At 47.0% G+C, this 22,223-nt stretch overlaps 1 protein-coding gene across 3 annotated transcripts in view; it reads left to right on the top strand.

Moving 5' to 3' along the window:
- spz3 (Spaetzle domain-containing protein 3) overlaps positions 1–22,223 on the top strand; it is a 111,975-nt gene that overhangs the window by 85,996 nt on the left and 3,756 nt on the right. For 2 of the 3 annotated variants that reach the window (XM_055062092.2, XM_055062091.2), the window contains exons 2-4: positions 8,434–8,558; positions 17,511–17,567; positions 20,836–21,015. In XM_055062092.2, the coding sequence (XP_054918067.1) occupies positions 8,434–8,558; positions 17,511–17,567; positions 20,836–21,015 (362 nt within the window). The remainder of the gene's footprint in view (positions 1–8,433; positions 8,559–17,510; positions 17,568–20,835; positions 21,016–22,223) is intronic. The other variant, XM_055062093.2, reaches the window with a different exon arrangement.

Genomic DNA, 22,223 nt, shown 5'->3' on the forward strand with positions numbered 1-22,223 from the left:
GTTCCGTCAGTGAGGTGGATTTCATAAAACTGGTTGACAAATAGATGATTGACTTGTTAAAATTCTGGTTTGGGAGTGAGCGAGATATTGAAGTAATTTATGCGCCAACCATGAAGCGTAATTGACTATACGCAAACACATAACAAGGGTACGCCAAGCCTACCGAGTCTGCGTTTTATGACAGCTCGGAATTGTGACAGCAATAATTAGCTGTACAGCGAATTTACAATAAGATAAATTAGTGTTATTAAGCAGTGCAATCTTATATCGGGCTAGTTACCCCTGGGCATAAACGCCGATGACCCTTGTATTTCTCAATGCAGTAATCTTTGATAGGTCATACATAGCAAGTAACCAAACGCGACATCTGTGATGACGATCCTGTCGGAGCCGTGGGGCTGCAGTTTGCGCGGCTTCACCCTTAACAGAAACCCTGCTGCACATATATGCTTCCGAATACGGGGTATAGACCGACAAAGAGCGAAGTCTTAAATCGCAGGCTGGTTTGAATTTTTTTTAGATATTTAACAATACATGGTAAAGCAAACACATGACGTTTTAATCTTTTGACATCAACCATACCTACATTTACATTTACTGATATTTGAAGAAACCACAGGTCAGGACAATGTTGGTAAAAACAGGTGCTGCTCGGGGAACTCAGTATTGAGAACGAGGACGGCATAACTTGTACATAAGCATCATGGATTAGGAAGCAGTGTAGAGAGTGGAGTGGCTATATATGGTACAATACTGTCGCACTTTAGCGCGCTTTGAGCTCATTCACCAGCTTACGTGTACCTTGCCGTCATGCTTTGTCACGGAGCTAATTCTCCGGCTGACGCAGAGTACCGCGCCGTCGTCTGTTCACCGATGGCATGCGGCGAACGCGTCCACCGATACCATATACGGAAACAAAGCACTGCATTAGCGGAGGTCTGTCCGCGGCGACTGCTGTGAATTGCGCCCACGTGTCACCCACGCGCTACCTGTCGCGATCTCCCGATTAGTGAGGCAGACGCGCCGGACGACGCTCCGTTTGCAATGGGCCGCACAAGAGGGATTGGATGCGCCAGCCAATATATCGTGAAATGAAAACACGTATAGAGCTGCGCTCAAATTTCGCACTAGGCAGTATCGTATTCGTCGGTGAATGTTTTTGTACACATTCTGAATTGTGTTTCAATCCAATGAGCCCAAACCTCTTGGAAGATAATGTCCGCCATTAGGACGCCGTTTCAGCAGTATTACGTGGTTATATGCTCTTGTAACATTTTTTTTTTCTTTATTGCAAGGACACTGGGGGCATGGTGCTCTCTGGCTCAGGATGGTTCGCTTAATGTCAAGTGCACGTGAAACTGCGGCTTGAATAGTTTGACGTGGAAGCCAGCACTCTCCTTTCCTGAACTTCAACGATATCTGTCCTCTTGCTAGTTAATAAAATAACCAAAAAATGAAACGATAGAAAAGAGAACAGAAGGGACAAAGAAATAAAACAGAGAACATCTTCAGCATGGTGGAAATATTGGCCTGAACGAAGGCGCTATATACCTTACTATTCTAGACTGGGGGAGGGGAGAGGGTATATGAAGGTTCCATGAAGGATGATGCCAGAAGAGGAGTATGCAGACGCAGATACAGAACCATGCGGCAGTTTAAAAGGCGCAAGCCCAGAACAGTGTCTTGCAAAAAGTGAAAGAGATCACTTGCTGCAGCAAAACTGTTTATTTTGGCTGATGTGAAAAATGGAAAATTCAGTCCCTGACACTTGTCAGCCGCTGCATGCACAAGAGACCAGTTTCTCTTATTACACACGTGCACAGGACAGGCTAAAAGCACGTGCTCCATATTCTGTTATTCAACAACTCCCTGAAGCGTTTCTGCCCCGTCAATTAGGTGCATGACAGGCTTACCAGCAGGTGTTGGCAAATCTGAAATGATTATACGCTTTGGATTAAGCCGACGCTTCGAAACATTTTTGACGCTGTCAGTGTTATTAATTCCGTCATCTTCCTTATCCAAAGTTTCGCTACACGACAAAGATGTACCTGCGGTTCAAAGACCACTTGACATCTAAAACAGCCGAAGTCGGTTGAGCGAAAAGTGGGCTTTCATGAAACTTCGAGGTGCTGTATTGCGTACATCCTCGTGAGTGGTAAAGGCATACGCGGCAGTCAGGAAAGTCATGAATAGCACTGCGGTTCTGTTGGCGGCCTGTGTCATGGCCGGTGACTACGATGACGAGCATACGCTGTATCTTCTCTGATGATTGCATGGAGTAGTTCTGTGCCATCATTCGAAAGATGCTAATTTTTTCTTTCAGTTTTGCTTTGATGTTTCATCATGTGGAACAGTGTAGTGGCGCACTTCAAAGCAGGCTCGTAGTTATTGTGATGGTGAGGCCAACCACATCGCTGACATGTCACTTGCTTCTCGCAAACTGCACGATGTTCCCCCAGTTTCAAGGGCCTGTGGCACTGCACTCGTTTTAGAATAAAGGGCGTATCGAGTGCTTCACACACGCAACCTTCACGTAATCCTGCAAGGGACTCAAACACAACTTTGATGCACCGGGAACGCCCAATCCGATAGATCTCAATGGCGGGGCTGGTGACGGTCAAAAGTTTTCCGAGTTCAACGTCTATATATATGATTTCTTCGTCCACGTAAGAAGTGGTGACGGTTGGTGTTCCATTGCCGTGCACTATATACGAAAGCCAGAATCAGCATATTCCCCAAGTGTTGCTAAAGTTCGGCGCAGGTGAGCTTTGTTGAGCGTTCAGCAAGAAAAACCGTTCGTTCGTTCGTTCGTTCGTTCGTTCGTTCGTTCGTTCGTTCGTTCGTTCGTTCGTTCGTTCGTTCGTTCGTTCGTTCGTTCGTTCGTTCGTTCGTTCGTTCGTTCGTTCGTTCGTTCGTTCGTTCGTTCGTTCGTTCGTTCGTTCGTTCGTTCGTTCGTTCGTTCGTTCGTTCGTTCGTTCGTTCGTTCGTTCGTTCGTTCGTTCGTTCGTTCGTTCGTTCGTTCGTTCGTTCGTTCGTTCGTTCGTTCGTTCGTTCGTTCGTTCGTTCGTTCGTTCGTTCGTTCGTTCGTTCGTTCGTTCGTTCGTTCGTTCGTTCGTTCGTTCGTTCGTTCGTTCGTTCGTTCGTTCGTTCGTTCGTTCGTTCGTTCGTTCGTTCGTTCGTTCGTTCGTTCGTTCGTTCGTTCGTTCGTTCGTTCGTTCGTTCGTTCGTTCGTTCGTTCGTTCGTTCGTTCGTTCGTTCGTTCGTTCGTTCGTTCGTTCGTTCGTTCGTTCGTTCGTTCGTTCGTTCGTTCGTTCGTTCGTTCGTTCGTTCGTTCGTTCGTTCGTTCGTTCGTTCGTTCGTTCGTTCGTTCGTTCGTTCGTTCGTTCGTTCGTTCGTTCGTTCGTTCGTTCGTTCGTTCGTTCGTTCGTTCGTTCGTTCGTTCGTTCGTTCGTTCGTTCGTTCGTTCGTTCGTTCGTTCGTTCGTTCGTTCGTTCGTTCGTTCGTTCGTTCGTTCGTTCGTTCGTTCGTTCGTTCGTTCGTTCGTTCGTTCGTTCGTTCGTTCGTTCGTTCGTTCGTTCGTTCGTTCGTTCGTTCGTTCGTTCGTTCGTTCGTTCGTTCGTTCGTTCGTTCGTTCGTTCGTTCGTTCGTTCGTTCGTTCGTTCGTTCGTTCGTTCGTTCGTTCGTTCGTTCGTTCGTTCGTTCGTTCGTTCGTTCGTTCGTTCGTTCGTTCGTTCGTTCGTTCGTTCGTTCGTTCGTTCGTTCGTTCGTTCGTTCGTTCGTTCGTTCGTTCGTTCGTTCGTTCGTTCGTTCGTTCGTTCGTTCGTTCGTTCGTTCGTTCGTTCGTTCGTTCGTTCGTTCGTTCGTTCGTTCGTTCGTTCGTTCGTTCGTTCGTTCGTTCGTTCGTTCGTTCGTTCGTTCGTTCGTTCGTTCGTTCGTTCGTTCGTTCGTTCGTTCGTTCGTTCGTTCGTTCGTTCGTTCGTTCGTTCGTTCGTTCGTTCGTTCGTTCGTTCGTTCGTTCGTTCGTTCGTTCGTTCGTTCGTTCGTTCGTTCGTTCGTTCGTTCGTTCGTTCGTTCGTTCGTTCGTTCGTTCGTTCGTTCGTTCGTTCGTTCGTTCGTTCGTTCGTTCGTTCGTTCGTTCGTTCGTTCGTTCGTTCGTTCGTTCGTTCGTTCGTTCGTTCGTTCGTTCGTTCGTTCGTTCGTTCGTTCGTTCGTTCGTTCGTTCGTTCGTTCGTTCGTTCGTTCGTTCGTTCGTTCGTTCGTTCGTTCGTTCGTTCGTTCGTTCGTTCGTTCGTTCGTTCGTTCGTTCGTTCGTTCGTTCGTTCGTTCGTTCGTTCGTTCGTTCGTTCGTTCGTTCGTTCGTTCGTTCGTTCGTTCGTTCGTTCGTTCGTTCGTTCGTTCGTTCGTTCGTTCGTTCGTTCGTTCGTTCGTTCGTTCGTTCGTTCGTTCGTTCGTTCGTTCGTTCGTTCGTTCGTTCGTTCGTTCGTTCGTTCGTTCGTTCGTTCGTTCGTTCGTTCGTTCGTTCGTTCGTTCGTTCGTTCGTTCGTTCGTTCGTTCGTTCGTTCGTTCGTTCGTTCGTTCGTTCGTTCGTTCGTTCGTTCGTTCGTTCGTTCGTTCGTTCGTTCGTTCGTTCGTTCGTTCGTTCGTTCGTTCGTTCGTTCGTTCGTTCGTTCGTTCGTTCGTTCGTTCGTTCGTTCGTTCGTTCGTTCGTTCGTTCGTTCGTTCGTTCGTTCGTTCGTTCGTTCGTTCGTTCGTTCGTTCGTTCGTTCGTTCGTTCGTTCGTTCGTTCGTTCGTTCGTTCGTTCGTTCGTTCGTTCGTTCGTTCGTTCGTTCGTTCGTTCGTTCGTTCGTTCGTTCGTTCGTTCGTTCGTTCGTTCGTTCGTTCGTTCGTTCGTTCGTTCGTTCGTTCGTTCGTTCGTTCGTTCGTTCGTTCGTTCGTTCGTTCGTTCGTTCGTTCGTTCGTTCGTTCGTTCGTTCGTTCGTTCGTTCGTTCGTTCGTTCGTTCGTTCGTTCGTTCGTTCGTTCGTTCGTTCGTTCGTTCGTTCGTTCGTTCGTTCGTTCGTTCGTTCGTTCGTTCGTTCGTTCGTTCGTTCGTTCGTTCGTTCGTTCGTTCGTTCGTTCGTTCGTTCGTTCGTTCGTTCGTTCGTTCGTTCGTTCGTTCGTTCGTTCGTTCGTTCGTTCGTTCGTTCGTTCGTTCGTTCGTTCGTTCGTTCGTTCGTTCGTTCGTTCGTTCGTTCGTTCGTTCGTTCGTTCGTTCGTTCGTTCGTTCGTTCGTTCGTTCGTTCGTTCGTTCGTTCGTTCGTTCGTTCGTTCGTTCGTTCGTTCGTTCGTTCGTTCGTTCGTTCGTTCGTTCGTTCGTTCGTTCGTTCGTTCGTTCGTTCGTTCGTTCGTTCGTTCGTTCGTTCGTTCGTTCGTTCGTTCGTTCGTTCGTTCGTTCGTTCGTTCGTTCGTTCGTTCGTTCGTTCGTTCGTTCGTTCGTTCGTTCGTTCGTTCGTTCGTTCGTTCGTTCGTTCGTTCGTTCGTTCGTTCGTTCGTTCGTTCGTTCGTTCGTTCGTTCGTTCGTTCGTTCGTTCGTTCGTTCGTTCGTTCGTTCGTTCGTTCGTTCGTTCGTTCGTTCGTTCGTTCGTTCGTTCGTTCGTTCGTTCGTTCGTTCGTTCGTTCGTTCGTTCGTTCGTTCGTTCGTTCGTTCGTTCGTTCGTTCGTTCGTTCGTTCGTTCGTTCGTTCGTTCGTTCGTTCGTTCGTTCGTTCGTTCGTTCGTTCGTTCGTTCGTTCGTTCGTTCGTTCGTTCGTTCGTTCGTTCGTTCGTTCGTTCGTTCGTTCGTTCGTTCGTTCGTTCGTTCGTTCGTTCGTTCGTTCGTTCGTTCGTTCGTTCGTTCGTTCGTTCGTTCGTTCGTTCGTTCGTTCGTTCGTTCGTTCGTTCGTTCGACAATCATCGTCGATGGCTCCTGCACAACTTTTATTCTTTACAGCTTGACGTTTTGGTCAAAAACTGACCAGCCGGTGACGCATTTCGTAGTCTTCTCTTGCAGGTAGGATTGGTGGAAGCAGTGTAGTCGCCGTCAGAGTCCGTTGCTACCAGAGATGAAGCCTTGAAAGACATTAGAGGGAAGAATGTTGGATTGACGCGTTCGCTCACCTATACGGAATTCGGACTGGCGCGCGCCCTTAAGTCTGGTTTTTGTCCCCAACCTTAAGGAGAGCATCTTGCTTCCATTTGATGCCTGGTTTTGAGAAAACGCCGCCAGCACGCTCAGAAGCAAGTAGACATCATGAAGTCGGTGCACACGCAGAGCTTGTTTGGTTTGCGTGGACTGCGTCTTTCAGAAAAGGCTGCGTTCCTAAGCGGGACAGTGAGAATGGGCGTTCTCCAATTGCGATTAATCATGTTATGCCTATGCATACTGTTTATTCGAATAATTTATAGGCATTCAATCTCTCCGAAGTCTTGATTATTGCTCTTGATTGTTAGGACATCGAACGCATTACATTGTAACGCATTACATTGTAATGCGTTCAACGTCCTAACCATCTAGAACAGTAATTAAGACTTCAGTGAGAATGAATGCCTCTGAATTGATGAAAAGGAAAGTTGCCAGCTCTCGATGTCCGTGGATAAACCAGGATATACCCACTATTTAGTTAATTGGGCGGCTCTTCTAGGTGGTTCATGTCATGTAGCTATTTGTAAACCTGTGTCTTGTAGCTTACTGATAGCAGCTTGCTGGTGGGAGAGAGAAAGAGAGAGAGAGAGAGGGGGGGGGATAATTTATTAGAGAAAAGGCAGAAAGCTTGTCCTGAGCTAGTCTGCTTTGGCCTGCTAATCTGCACAGGGGAAGGCGTAAAGGGGGCAAAAAATAGTGATGAAAGGTGATGATGAGTAGTACAGGAAGGAGAAATGTGGCATACACTAAACACGGAACACATTGCATGGTTTCCTTAAAGGCTGGTTGCTGGTTGCTGAATGGTTGCTGAATCGCGCTTCGAGTGCAGAGCATCTAGTCAGGGCCGATGTGTTTACTCGTGCCGTTGCTCACGGAGAGATTTCGTGGGAACATTCGGCGAACCGGGTTATTTAGACGCGACAGGGCGCTCGCTTAACTGCAAGACTCCTTGCACGCCAGTCGTCAGCGTATGCCTGGGGTTGATGTGATCCCGTCGTAGTCGATGTCAGCAAGTAACTCTCTCAATATGTAGCTCCTCCCTTACGAGTGCGTCGACGAAGGCATTACTTGGGATGCCACTATGGCAACATGCCCATGCATGATATTGGAATTCTCTGCCCTCGAATCATGAAGTCTTCTTCTTTCGCAAGATGCACACAGGACAAATATTTTTATGTTGATTGTTATACAAACCTGTTTTGATTTTTGATCATGGTCTGAAATTCATAGACTGCAATTGACTTCGCAACTACCTCTCCACTTGTTTCGAAACATCGGCGACTTTTGTCATAACTGTGCGGTGGCACCTCTGAATCACATCTACTGGTTTCCGGTGAACAAAGCAGTTAGCCTCGGCGTTGTCGTATTGAGTTGTCATTCTGTTTTTATTAGTTCGTTTCAAAACGCTCTTTTCAATGCAGTCTGTGATTAATAGCTTTCTCTTCTTTATGCCACCGTGGCCATATTCATTAATCACATTGTATACCATGGTCATTTCTTACATTTTTGGCCTATAGATTAAAACGTTGTTATCTAGGTCCCAGACGCTCGCTTGCGTGGTGGTGATGGTGGTCGTGACGTTACAACAGGTGCATTAAGCCTGGCCGTGAAGGCCGCGCAATTCTCCGCCGTAGCGCCTGTTCCAGGGGTAAAAAATCTTCTCACGACACTTCTGGAAGTTCACAGAAAAACACTAGCACAATACACAAAAATGATCTTCAGTTGATCTTGTGGCCTTCTATAAACAGGAAATGCTGCACACAATTGTGAGAAGTCCCAAGGCATCAATTCGCACATTTCGCTCCATATGGTATCATGCCGACATGACCACAGTGTTTCTCGGCCCCCATCGCACTGCACTATTCTCTCGCAATGTGGTGAAACGCTCCGTGACGAAGTTTAAGTTTGAATGATGGAATGTCGTGGCAAAATACTGATACGGTACGTCGAGGCAGATGCCTGCTAGGCAAAACGTGCCGTATCAGTATAAATCACGACCTTCAGTTTCAAGCTGCAGCACGCTTTTCGCCTCGCGGCATTTTTGTCTGAGTGTATGACGGTGTGTTTATTGCAATATTTTGTTGGGCGATTCGTTGTTTTCCCTCAGCGTTATTTCTGATTAACTGCTAGTCAACCTTCTTTGACCTCTTAGTATTGTCCGCACTGTTACTACGTGGCCAAGAAAGTGCGTTGCGTGCGCATGCATCGTACACCTTGCAAGTAACTTCATATCTCACTGCTTTGTCATTTATTACCCTCGGTGGCTCATTTCAGCTGACATTGGCACTTCTATTGGTCTTGTGCGCTCTGGACCTGAAAGCAGAAATCCTCAAGGGGTATCCCTGCATCCGAAGGCTCAACCAGCTGTACTGTCCAACACCCGGCAACAGTTATCCAAAGTAAGTGTTCTTATTCATTTCCATTGATTTTTGCGCCGTGTTTTCGGTGCCAGAAGTTCGTCACCGGGCAAAGCCATCAAACAGTATTCAAGCGTGCAAATGGGATGCAAGTACACAGGACAAGAAAGGATGGTCGAGCCACTGTTTAACTTCTTGTGCCTCTCATTTGAGTTGCAATAGTTCTGACCTTTTTGGGCGCGCGAAATTTACTGCCTGGAGTTTCGAGAACTTAGAGCTCAGAGTACCGTGTACAAATGGAAAAACTGCTCTTTGTTCTTTGTACCACAGAGAAACTCGCTTGGTACTCCAGAGAAATAGCACGTAATTGTTATGCACCACGGAACTGATATATGGAGTTCTTACCCAAAGCTTTGTCGTTTTCGGGTATTAAAGAATTCAGCAAACAAGTCAAGAAAGGCAGCGGCAATGCATGCGTATCCATGTGGTTTGAAGGCTGAAAAACTGCATGACACATTTGGCGAATGCTTAAAATGCTCTTCATGCGATGTTATCGCGTGGTGCTACGTGTTCTGAACATCCGGCTGAGGGACGATCCTTACGAAAGGAAATTGTTTAGCATGCATACTCTGAAAAACACGCTGAATCTTCCTAAGCGTATACAATTAATCAGTAACTGTTGCATCATTTATTGAGCGCAGTGCGTGCTTTAATCCCGCGGAGACACTTTATGCTGCACATGTAACCCTTTGCACTCATCCACATTTATCCCTTACTTGTTACATTCTCTCTCTTTGTGAAGCGCTTTACTGTTTCCCCGCTACCCATTTGTATGCAGAACAGACAGGCGGAAAATCTCTGTGGTGAAACTGGTAAACGGCCCGTAAGAAATGCCGTCATCCACAAGCCACACTCGATTGCCAAACGCTGGTATCGAAAAAAATGCAATTACTTCGTTGCAAAAGGAGCAGATATGTATATATTATATGAGGTGCTTTGTACTGAGATCTGCCGGCACGCCACGCTTTAGGAGCAGATCGCGACAGTATTTGAGGCCGTTGTTTTTCTTTGCGAATTTAGTTGCTGCTAACCATGATAGCTTTCTTAATGTATTTAGCACAGCAAAAACAAACTTGACTCTCAATATCTGTCTGTATAGGCTGGCAATTTATGATGTACGTGATTTAAAGCTGCTTCAAATAAAACTACGTACTCCGCGGTCTTCGTTGTCTCCCCCTCTCCTCTACCAACAGCTATTTATTTATTTATTTATTTATTTATTTATTTTTCTTTCATTCTAAACAACCGCGCACGCAAAGAAAAACAATAAAAAAAAACACCGAAAGCATGGTAACGCGAGAGCGCTCACGCTGTCTCGTTCAATCCTCGACTTTGTTGTCTATCGTTGGTGCTGAATAGTATACCTAGAAATTTACTTCTTACGAACAGAGCAATCATATTTCCCGTGTTCATTCGGAAGCTGTCGAACTAATGAAGCGCACTACTGAAATACGGCTGCGATGAAGAAAGCTTCATAAATGATGCGTGCAGCGTTAAAGGGACACCAAGGACCAACACTAAATCATTATAGGCTTGTAAAGTATTGTTTCAGAACTCTATCTTCATACATTTTATAGGAAGCTTAGTAGTAGGTTGCCCCCCTTACTAATAAAGAAAATGAATACCAAAGTGATCCCCCTTTTTAAAATTTTATTTCACTCCTAAACCTCAGCGCCCATATTTCAGTATGACGTCACAGATTTCAAAGCCCTTTCCTTTATAAGGACCGTTCTGGCAAAGGAAAAACTCTCTAAGCTTCCTAGATTGACTCGTTGCTTCCTTTCTCATGCTGTCATCGTTCTTAATTAATAAACAATAGCTAGTCCCAAGTAGGCGCCGTCAAAATTTATGACGCCACGGCGTGATGCTGCAGGAATTCCATGGCGGCGTCGACACCCCACCAAGCCTCTGTCCTCTCGGAGTGTTTTTTTTTACGCTTTGCTTAATATTTAGTGTCCCTTTAGTGCAGCCTCCACTTGTAGACTAGTCTCTTTTTACGCCTCTGCAATGTGCGTGCGTACGTGCGGGCGGGCGTGCGTGCGGGCGGGCGCACGCGCGCAGGCGTTTTCAGTGTGAAAAATCCCTCTAGTCCAAACTTGGCCAGATCTGTCAGGACCAACCAAGTAGTATTGGTTGGGGCAGATTTGGCAACGTAGCTTGGGAGCTGACATCGTTCTCGTGTCGGCCGACTGTCAAAGTGCCTAGACCCTCTACAGACCCCGCAGTATCCTAGGGACGAAATACATTTTAAAGTTGTTTTTTATTTTCAAAGGGCCTGTTACGAACCCGAAAAACTACTTCTTTGATTTGATTGCGCGGGCACATGCCCGCGTCAGCACCTCTCTGTACGTGGACAGAGAGTCCGTTTCTCCAGTTTGTTCAGATCAAACCGCTCCCCCCCCCCCCCCCCCGCCCCCGGTATAGGCACTCATAAACGTATTTCAAACCACATGGCGGTTGCTCGCGTTCACTGTTCATCCTGGCTTACCGCGTCATCTGGTTGCATTTGAAATGTACTACGCGCTCATTTTTCGTCATCGCGGTGACGATGCAGCTGTACCCCTCACAAGCATAACACCGGCGGCAATATACTGATTACGCGCCTGACATGCAGTATCAGCTGCATCTAGCTTGATGTTACATCAGAATATATTAGCTTACTGTTTCAACTTTAATTTTGGAAAGGATGAAAGTCGTTGTCGACGGTCGTGGACACGGCATGAGGATGATACGTTTGCTGAGTGCAACGGCCAGCGTTGCGCCTTGCATGGTATGACGAATTCTGCCCAATGGTTTGCCGTAAATCAAACGAAAATGCTTTTCATGTATAATTGCACGTTTCAATGGGCATTCAGTCTCGGCGTGAGCACGCACATCACCCCATAGAGTTATTTTTCTCGAGGTACATTTATCGCAGCCCCTGTCTTCGACCGCACTGAAAATTTTGCCTGAGCTCCGTGTGCCGACTGACTACATGCGAAGATCAGCTACACATATCTTATGACATACTTATATGTATGAGGTTCATAAGTGTACAGCAATTATATATTTGCAAAATAAAAGAATTAGTAATTTATTTTTCATGACTCGCAAGAGAGCTAGAGGGAAAAAAATTAAAAACGAAAATTCGACCTTTCAAGCCGCGTATGGCTTCGCAGTGAGACGAATGTTTTGTTTCTTTCAGTTTATTTTATTATTGGCGAGTGTCGGATATCTTTCGTCACGCTCCCCTTTCACCAGACTGGGTTTCCTTATTTCTATTTTTAACTGTATAGTTATTGCGAACGCATCCTAACTGATACATTGTTGCATGTTCCGATTTTTGTCGTTTATACATCAAAACGTGCACCAAGTGGTGTCTCAGTGGACAACGCCGTCAAGAAATGTGAAAACACGAAGCCCGTCCCAGATAATGGTGCAAAGTCGTTGGCACAGAACCAACCCAAAAAGATATTCCCAATCTCTTGAACCGCCACTGTTCCCGTTGGTGCGATGACACGAATAATCCTTTTTGATGTCAGTATAAAATAATTACATAAAATATCGTATACGTTCCAGCTGCGGAGCTAGTATAGCACACGGTTAAAAGTATTTAGCAAAGTGGATTTCCCTCGCAGAAAAACTGAAATTTCAAGCCGATACCGTGTACCAGGGGTAGCGCACTACGTCATCCATATGTCGCGGCAAAGCGTTATTCCAACTTCGCATTCCGGCCGGGCTGCTGGGACATAGGAAAATAGTCTTACTGTGTTCTGAACACACGTCACTGACGAATTGCGCATCAGCGCAGAGTTGGCTACGAAATGTGGCCCACCTATAACAGACAAGCGGCTGGCAGACGAAAACGGCAGCGATCTCTTGGTAAACTATTTGCCAATCGACATCCATCGTCCAATTCTACCTTCTTGTGTGCGCTTAAATTAAATTAAAATGTGGGGTTTTCACGTACCAAACGCACGATCTGATTGTGAGACACGCCGTAGTGGAGGGCTCCGGGTTATTCTTGGCCACGCCTTTAGCGTGCACCCGATACACGGCACACGAATGTTCTTTTTTTTTTTTTTCGTTCCGCCTTCATTATAATGCGGCCGTAGTGGCCGGGATCGATTAAAAAAAATTAAATTATGGGGTTTTACGTGCCAAAACCACTTTCTGATTATGAGGCACGCTGTAGTGGAGGACTCCGGAAATTTCGACCACCTGGGGTTCTTTAACGTGCACCTAAACCTAAGTACACGGGTGTTTTCGCATTTCGCCCCCACCGAAATGCGGCCGCCGTGGCCGGGATTCGATCCCGCGACCTCGTGCTCAGCAGCCCAACACCATAGCCACTGAGCAACCACGGCGGGTGGCCGGGATCGAATCCGTGACCTCGAGACACTGTGGCAGATCTTTTTTCGCTTTCTGCTTGCGTGTGAATGCGTGCGCGCGTGCATGCGTGTGCGTTCGGGTACGCGCACAAATACACGGAAAGAGCCATGCAAGGGGTAACGTTGAAGAACAGTTCATTCTTAGACTCCTGCTCACTGCTATGTGTTTCTTTACTGGAAAAATTGCGGACGCACTGAAACAACTGCTGACACTAAATATGGGAGACAAGGGAAAGCCACAAATTATTCTTGATAAGTACTCTCTCTTTCTCTCTCTCTCTCTATCTCTATCTTTCTTCTTTTTTATCTAGGGATCACTGCTGTCTTTCTCCTTTTCCTGTTTCTTTTCTTAGGAACGCTTACGACGCGCGATAAATTGGCGATTTAGAGGAGATGTAGCAATATTCCTTGTTTCTTGGGTTGGTTCTGTGCCAACGACTCTGCGCCGTTATGTTGGAAGTGTTTCGTGTTTCCTCATTTCTTGATGGCGTTTTCCGTCTACACACCAGTTAGCGCGCGTTTTTATCTAGAAACATGTAAAATCGGAGCGTGTGACATTGGATAAGTTGAGACGCGTTCGCAATACCTGTACAATTAAACATTGAAATAAAGGCACCTAGTCTGGTGAGAAAGGAGCGCAATGAAAGACATAACCGACACTCGCCAATGAAAACAAACTGAAAGAAACGAAATATGAAGTTGATTCCGCAGCCATAGGTGTCTTTCGAAGGTCCATTCTCTTTTCAACGCCCGTGTACTTAGGTTTAGGTGCACGTTAAAGAACCCCAGGTGGTCAGAATTAACCCAGAGTGCCCCACTACGGCGTGCCTCATAATAAGGTCGTGGTTTTGGCATGTAGGGCCCATAATTTTTCTCATTTTTCTTCTTTCATTTTTTTTTTCTCCTGCAGTGGCCTTGCTGGTCACAAAAAATTCTATTGCAATTTTGTTTTTCACTTACTGCCCGGTTCTTCTGCTGAGGGCACTTTGCCTACGTATTCCGCAAACTTTCTTTTTTTTTTGCCTTCTGCATGTCCGAAAGCATCGCTTTCCTTTTTTCCTGTCTTCTTTCGTGTCTCTTTGGCGAGCGTAATTTGCTTTTAATAAAGTACCGCGTCGAGATCTCCTTTTAGATTTACTTTTTTAATTTATTTTAGCGCTTGCCACCGTAGGCTCATTACTTTTCACAGGTGGCAGTCGTACCAAGACGGCATACAATAGAGACAGGTGTGTGTGGGTGTGCTTGCCTCTGTGTGACGCACGTGCGGTCTTTTGTCCAATCGCAAAGTGGCCCCCGAGCTTCGTACGGGGTCACTAAACAACGGAAGGATTGTTTCGCTTTTCTGTTCAGCCACCCGTCCTACGCACGCACACGCTTCCTAGTGCAGCTCTGCAGTCAGTTTTAAACGTTAGCTCTGAGCCTATTTGATCTCGTCTCCATTTATTTGTTTTCTCAATATTATCTTTCAGTGGTATCTGAGCATGCTAGGCTTATTATTTTGTTTTTCGCGTAGCAAGTGAAACCTGTCTGTCTGCTGATTAAAAGCGCCGTTTATGCATGCACATCGACTTTCATGTTCTGCGCTACAATTCAGCTTCATGCTGCTTAGGAAGGCTATGCGTGCGGAGCTCTTTTGCAAGCGCATCGGCTCAGCGTGCTCCATCTAGGTCACGGTGCAAGCGTTTTGTCTTGAGAGATCTGTGCTACAAACATACTTTATAACAATCGCTGTCGTATTGTATACGAAGAGCAGATTCATCTGGACCCTCCTTGGTTGCTTAGTGGCTATGGTGTTAGGCTGCTAAGCACGAGGTCGCGGGATCGGATCCCGGTCATGGCGACCGCACTTCGATATAGTGTCATATTTAGTGTCAGCAGTTGTTTCAGTGCGTCCGCAATTTTTCCAGTAAAGAAACACATAGCAGTGAGCAGGAGTCTAAGAATGAACTGTTCTTCAACGTTACCCCTTGCATGGCTCTTTCCGTGTATTTGTGCGCGTACCCGAACGCACACGCATGCACGCGCGCACGCATTCACACGCAAGCAGAAAGCGAAAAAAGATCTGCCACAGTGTCTCGAGGTCACGGATTCGATCCCGGCCACCCGCCGTGGTTGCTCAGTGGCTATGGTGTTGGGCTGCTGAGCACGAGGTCGCGGGATCGAATCCCGGCCACGGCGGCCGCATTTCGGTGGGGGCGATATGCGGAAACACCCGTGTACTTAGATTTAGGTACACGTTAAAGAACGCCAGGTGGTTGAGATTTCCGGAGTCCCCCGCTACGGCGTGCCTCATAATCAGAAAGTGGTTTTGGCACGTAAAACGCCACAATTTAATTTTAAGTTACTTAGCTGTACACGTGTACTTATCCTTTTCCCGGGGACTGCATTTCACCCGCTAGCAACCTAATGTTATTGCTCAGCGCTAGACGCGCCGGCATTATTTCAAGCTACCCGCCGTGGTTGCTCAGTGGCTATGGTGTTGGGCTGCTGAGCACGAGGTCGCGGGATCGAATCCCGGCCACGGCGGCCGCATTTCGGTGGGGGCGAAATGCCAAAACACCCGTGTACTTAGATTTAGGTGCACGTTAAAGATCCCCAGGTGGTCAACATTTCCGGAGTCCTCGACTACGGCGTGCCTCATAATCAGAAAGTAGTTTTGGCACGTAAAACCCCATAATTTTTTTTTATTATTTCAAACTTACTCGATTGTTATCGTTGATTCTATATGTTATTTATGTTCTCGCCGAACCTTGCGTAATCAGATTGTATGCGCCACACGAATTGTGTAGTACTTTCTGGAAGGCACGCGGGCACCAGCGATTTTGCTGGAATCTTCGAAGAGTCATGTATAAAAGCCGGCACGCTCGACCCGCATATCAGATTTTCGACGATCGCCGGCTGTGCTCGCCGCTATCGTTGTGCTTTGAATGTCACTAGCTCTTGGGGACATGAGTTCGCCCACCATTCACAGTTCTGCTACTGTGTTCTTGACCGTTACTACAACGTGACAATATTTCATCCTGAAGTTGGAAATAAAAGGTGAGAACAGAAGAAGGAACTGCTTATGTAAGTGTCAACTGCCTGCTTCGCACATGGCTAGCTTTCTGAGACGCGCAGCCTCTCACCAAATAGGCTAAGCGTAACAACTCTTATGGGTCAAGGCAATCGATTTCTTTTTAAATCAATGTGACAGTATCGCTACACATTACCGGTGTTTCTGTGAACACGGCGAACATTACTCAGTATAAAGAAGCGCCTCGCGTAAAATTTACACATTTTCTCGTAATTAAAAAAAAGTTGATTCTGGCTTTTTACATGCCATAATAACGATCTGATTATGAGGCACGCCGTAGTGGAGGACTCCGGATTAATTTCGACCGTCTTGGGTTCTTTTACGTGCGCCCAATGCACGGTACAAAGGTGTCTTTGCATTTTGCCCCCATCGAAATGCTGTCGCGGCACTTTCTCTCGTATACTGCACGCATATATTGGTAGTTCAAATTTGGATGTTTTAACATCATCGCATCTGGTGTGCTCTTTTCAGAGGTATTTGCATTGTTTCTAGAGGTTATTGTTCGAAATTTTCTGGTGTGTGCAGAGTTTTTTTGTGTGCATAATGTTTCTGCAGTTGGATCAGTGTACAAGGCGCCACTGTGAAATTAATGGGATGACAGCCCACGAACTGTGTGCACGTGTCGTATTAAAGCACGTGTGTCTTCCCGTGTTGGCAAAGGACGCGTGTCGATATACAGTGGAAACACGCGTTATTGAAAAGTCGTCTATGATACAGCCCAACTCACTGTAAACAAAGGTGGCGATTCCAACTGAATTTTCTGCTTGCTGTGGCGAAAACCCCCAGCTAAAGTAAACAGCTCAATGGGGCCAACCTAGTGCATTAAATGCCAACAACGTCTGCAGCGCTGTCACCAGTCATGAACGCGCCTCGCGAAGCAGCTGTCGGGACGAATTCCGACTTCTTGGAGTTCGCCAATGACGAGCCACTGCGACCGTTTTCTGTAAGCCATGTCCCACACTTCAGCTTCGACTTCCTAGTCACTGTTTCCAGACTGTCAGCTTCCTGTTTACCTTAGTGCACTGGGCAGGATTACTAAATGTTCCACGTATAGCACATTCAAGCTGCCATAGAGGCCTGGAGAGTGATAATAGTTATCGTGATTTATTATTTAGCGTTTTGCGTGTGAGGGTTAGAAGCGATGCTGTTCCTGGAATTAATGTTTGCAGGTTTGCGATGACTCCGCTCAAGATTATATTAACTCACGATACAGTGAGCGTTTAGCTCGGTTCGGACTAGTCTGCTGCAACGCGGTTGCAACAGATGCAACAAGTACAGCTCTCAACATTTTGCCTGCCTTGGGGGAACCATGTTTCGGCTGCTTTACGCGTGTTGCGCTATAAAGCTGACAGATGAATTTGATGGCTCGTTACGCGGCGTGGAGTGCTCATGGCCAAATCTGAAAGATACGGCGCACTAAGCGCTGAAGTGGAGGAAGTGCCCTGAACTTGTCAAGTTTGCGTCAGTGCTGTGCTTCCCGTTATCCCGCAGAGTCAATTGGACAGGCATTGAAGGCGGTGAAAAATACAAGGGAAAAAGAGTCAAAAGGTAGGTAGACAGACATCCACAGTCTGCACGTGGTTGTGAATTCCCATGTGCGACGCCTCGTCGCACCAGAGTACGCGACAGACCGAGCGCCAAACGCCCACCTGCGTAAGCTACTAAATTCTTGCTCGTTAACGCTGGTTGGTAAGGCTCATGGAGCTCTATCAATACTCTACTCTGTCAACAAATTGAATTTGTTACATGTGCTAACTTTTGTAGAGATTTCATGTGTCCAATGAAATGTAGCAGGGGAAAAGCCAACGAGACCCCTCTAATATTCAATTATTCGAGCAGTCAAGGCAGTGGCGCTCGGCTGTGGTGTGTTTGTGGCGAAACGAAGCAGTCGTGCTGGGAGTCACTCCAACATGCACGACGCCTGTCCCCGGCATGCCCGACTGGAAACACGCCTGCCACGAAGAGAACACCTAGTGCATGTCACGACTAGTGCATAGATGTTTGCACTGTTCGCACCATTGTCACGGAAAATTTTCCACAGTGTGCTGGGTGGTTTTTTCTCGAGGTTGCATGTACGATGTTCACTGAGTGTGACTGTAGGGGGTCTTTCACCTTTCCTTCTCTACTTAAAGATGACACCGATAGCTTTTGTTCTTGATGTGCGATATTAGGTAGTCTCTCCTCTCTTTATTTTACATACTTTTAAAGGATTTCCGCAAGCGAATATGTTGTTTGTCAAGATGACAAGTGTGCAAGCGCGAATGGCACTTTCCCCTCTTCTTTTTTGCCTGGTCCCATTAGGCGAGTACGAAGGACGCCCGTGGGTCGGACAGAAAGGATACAGAGCGGCTCGTTGCTTCTCAAGAAAGCGAGCCGATTAGTCAAACGGGGAAACGGCGGCTCCTGCGTGTGTCGACCGTGCCGTCGATCGGCTTGCGTGACCTCGGGCAACCAAGCTTTCTTATCCGTGGCTCTATCTGTCTCGTTAGTGTAAGACCAGTCACGTCGAGTGGAACGTGATGTGAACGTCAAGCAGGCGACAGTCCCATATGCTCGTACGTGTGCTTGCGCGCGCAGCCCAGCGATAACCTTCCACGCAAGCCGTTTGGCGCACAGGGTTTCCCTACAGTGAATGATTCTGTCTGGCCCGCTATGATGTGACCGAGGCCCTGGCTGAGAGAATGAGGGACACGAGCTGCTCTTCTGTCTTCAGCCATGCGGGTCACGGAGTCACCTGTTGGCTCTGTGCGGATGAGACATCGCAGAACTCGCTCGCGCAGGGGCACCGAGCCAACAAACCATGGTCGAGGGTCGTGGAAATGGACGTCATATAACTGTAAAGAAGAACTGTTATCTCTGCTCAGGGGTTGGCTCCACAGCGCCCAATATATCCGGTCGTAGGTGAGGCTTAACGAAAAAGTACCTGTGCACGCCGAAATGTCCTGCTAGAACTTGAATACAGCGAACGTTCTGAAGGCGAACGTTCCTTTTGGTATAAGATGCTATATAATAAACATCTCTAAGAAACGAACTTCTGACTTCTTTTTTTCAGGTTGCCTGCGTATCCCATGGTCTTCTGGTTGCCTTCGTCGTCGTTGCATGTTTCCTTCTCTAAACATCGTTTGCGAGCACCTTGGCACTGGTGAATGTGGTTGCACGATAGCACGCTGCATGTATGAGATACTGATCGGCGTTCGTCACTATCCACAAGTTCCAACTTGTGCACTGTTATCTGAGGAATAATCTTCCTCCTAACGATGTGTGCAAGTCTTAGGGAATGGACCTTTGTCAGGTCTGTGAATGTCGAAGCGTCATTTATTTGTTCTGCCGCTGCAGTCAGTGGTTGCCTTCATAAGCGGTTGTGTGAGATGTGAGCAGCACCGAAGCAATTTGTCATGTCTGAGTTGTGATATAAGGCGTCCCCAAATTGTCGTACGGGTTTTAAGCAAAGATTTAGGTAAGTTTTCTCGCGCCAGTGCACACTATTGAGTGTTATGAATAACTAAGAGATTTAAACATTAATACGGCGGACGCTTAGAAAGTCGGAAACAAATAAAGCACTGTCTGGGCGAGTTACTTCACTGCACGTTCGTATAACTCATTCTGCTTTGCAGCCTGCCTTTATACAGGGCAACACTAAGCAGGCCTCGAAATGAATAAGGTGTCCATGATGGCTCGCGACAAATATAGAAAGAGAGCTTAAAATGACGTGAGGGTCTGGTGGCGTTATTCACATTTTATTTGCCGTCGTATAAAGCAGACGCGCAGTCGTCACGGGGCAACGCATAGCTAGGGACGTTCTGTCATGCTAAAATGCTAACTCTGTGGAATACCCCTGTGTAACGCCTACAGTGAAGTCTACAGAACCGAGGGAGTTGTGAACAGCGATAATTGACAGCGTGCAGTTGAGTATTACGTGTTGTGTGCCATCTTCATTCGGTGTTCTCGCTCCCATTGTACATATATATATGCATGCTTAGACTGTATTTCAACAGCACGCCTACACCTTTGCGTTGCAATTAGTCCCGTAGTAATGTTTACTGCCTCGGCGGAGATATCTTGCGTATAAGACTACATCTGAACATTTATAAACTATTTTATTTTATGGGGTTCATTTCGCGATTTTAAATGTCTGAGCGCACACTAGTGCTTGATCCCTCGCAGACTACTCTTATATAAGCTTACGAAACATAGAGCCATGGCAGTAAGCAGAAAAAGAGAGACGACATTGAGTCCGGTAGCACTCAGCGAACGTGGTTATTTAGATCAATATGAGTTGCATTCCATGCGCAAAAATAGATGGTTTGGGTGCGAATAAAATAAATGTTGCTGCCATGACAAAACAGTAAGGGACTAGGACACATGCCATGGCATTATTTATGATCTTCCTTCTGAGAAGCCACATGTTCTGTAAGAAAGTGGAAAGGGCTGCGGGAAGGGGCTCAGGAAATTTTTCACGCTCATCGAGGACCGCTACGCTCTTCTAATCGTTCGCTAGCTCTCTCATTTCACATGACATTCGTTCCACCGTTTTTGCCACGCAACCGATATCACATCGTTGCGTTTTCATGGTCCAGTCTAACCAGCGGCTTCTAAAGGCAACATCCTGACTACAGCGATGAACATACCACGGCTGCTGCTATTTTTCACGACGCTGACCCTGGCGTTCCAGAAAATTATCATTCGGCGCATGCGTGCAAGCATTGTGTAGTAGCAATATTAGCTGCAGGCCTTAGATGTCGGGCACGCAGCGCTTATCGACACCCTAGCTTCCCTATGCTGGAAGCGTAAAGCAGGACATGCGGGTGGCTCGCAGGGAGCGCATCGACATGTTCATCGACGAGAACAAGGCCCTGATACGGCGCATGTTCGGCGAGTACTCGTCGCCCGACGAGGACGGTGGCCACCGGGACCACTACGAGACGTACGACGGCAAGACCATCCACACTAGGACGGAGAGGTCCCGCTCCTCATTCGCCGGTGCCTCGTCCAACAAGTGAGTCTCCGCCGGCGATTCGGATTGCGCAGCAGGCGTGTGTGGTGTGAAAGTGCTTTCGGCGATCCCGCTCCATTGTGAAGAACAAAGAAAAAAAGTAAAATTAAGAAATGACATTAGCCAGACAAACATGCACCGTTCCATTCCATAAAAGTTATACATTTCGCTAGTAAGCGCATTAAAACCGCGTTATAACGAAAGTAGTTCTGTCCTTGTAAACTCTGCTTCATTGGAAACAGTTATTTACAGCCGATTACAGCCACAGGACATTCAGGTCTCTTGTACCAACCTTTAAATAAAAAGCACATGCTTGTTGGGCAAATGCACCAAACGCGCTCACTCAACAAACTCGCTGTTCACTGTCCTCTTGAGCAACTTGAAGTATTATGCAATAAGCTTAATTGAGAAATCAACCATGATTCATTTGCCAACACTGAAGGTGCCGAATAAAACGCAGTGCCCAATTAAGAAGCTGCAGAGCATAGTGAGAAGCATCAAATTTGTTTTGTTCCGTGAAGATACCTGTCGTCGGTTTAATATTTCCTGCCTCACAGGCAGACTGAGCGCCAAAATAGTGGGAAGAAGTCATGAGGTAAGCGAAAACACTGGTCACGAGACTACAGCCACCGTTGTGTTGGAGGTATCACCGTCCAATGCCGCCAGCTCCTCATCCTTTCCGCAGACCGTCAATGGCGAAAATAGACAAAACATCACAAAGTTGCTATGCGCGCTTTATCGCTATCGAGCCTGGCGTAGCCACGTCATTTCATCCGGCAAATAATCTACACAGAATGAGTGGCCAAGAACGCTCTGCGTTCTGTTCAATTTGTCACCGTTGTTTACGGTGTATTCATGCGCCATACGTTACATGCATCAACGATGATTCGTTCGGAGCAGTCACGGCTACGCATAGCTGCTGTACACTCACGGCAGCGGATCGGAATTATCAGGAATTATCCAAACACGGCATTGTATCTACTACTGCTTATTCCGTTAACATACTTCCGGTAACCTACTAGACCGACGCAGCGGTGGTGCGTCCGTGAGGTGGCGTGACGGTATATTCCCTCGAGGCCAACGGCAGTGAGCGCAGTATGTACACTCTTAGGCAAAGTTACACCCTTTGGCTTGCCCCTTCTGCCACACAACAATAATCGTTATCTGCCTTGATGCGTTTCCTTTCTTTAACGCTGCGAGCCCGGTACTTT

This window comes from Dermacentor andersoni, chromosome 1 (assembly GCF_023375885.2).
Source record: "Dermacentor andersoni chromosome 1, qqDerAnde1_hic_scaffold, whole genome shotgun sequence".
Lineage (NCBI taxonomy): Eukaryota > Metazoa > Arthropoda > Arachnida > Ixodida > Ixodidae > Dermacentor > Dermacentor andersoni.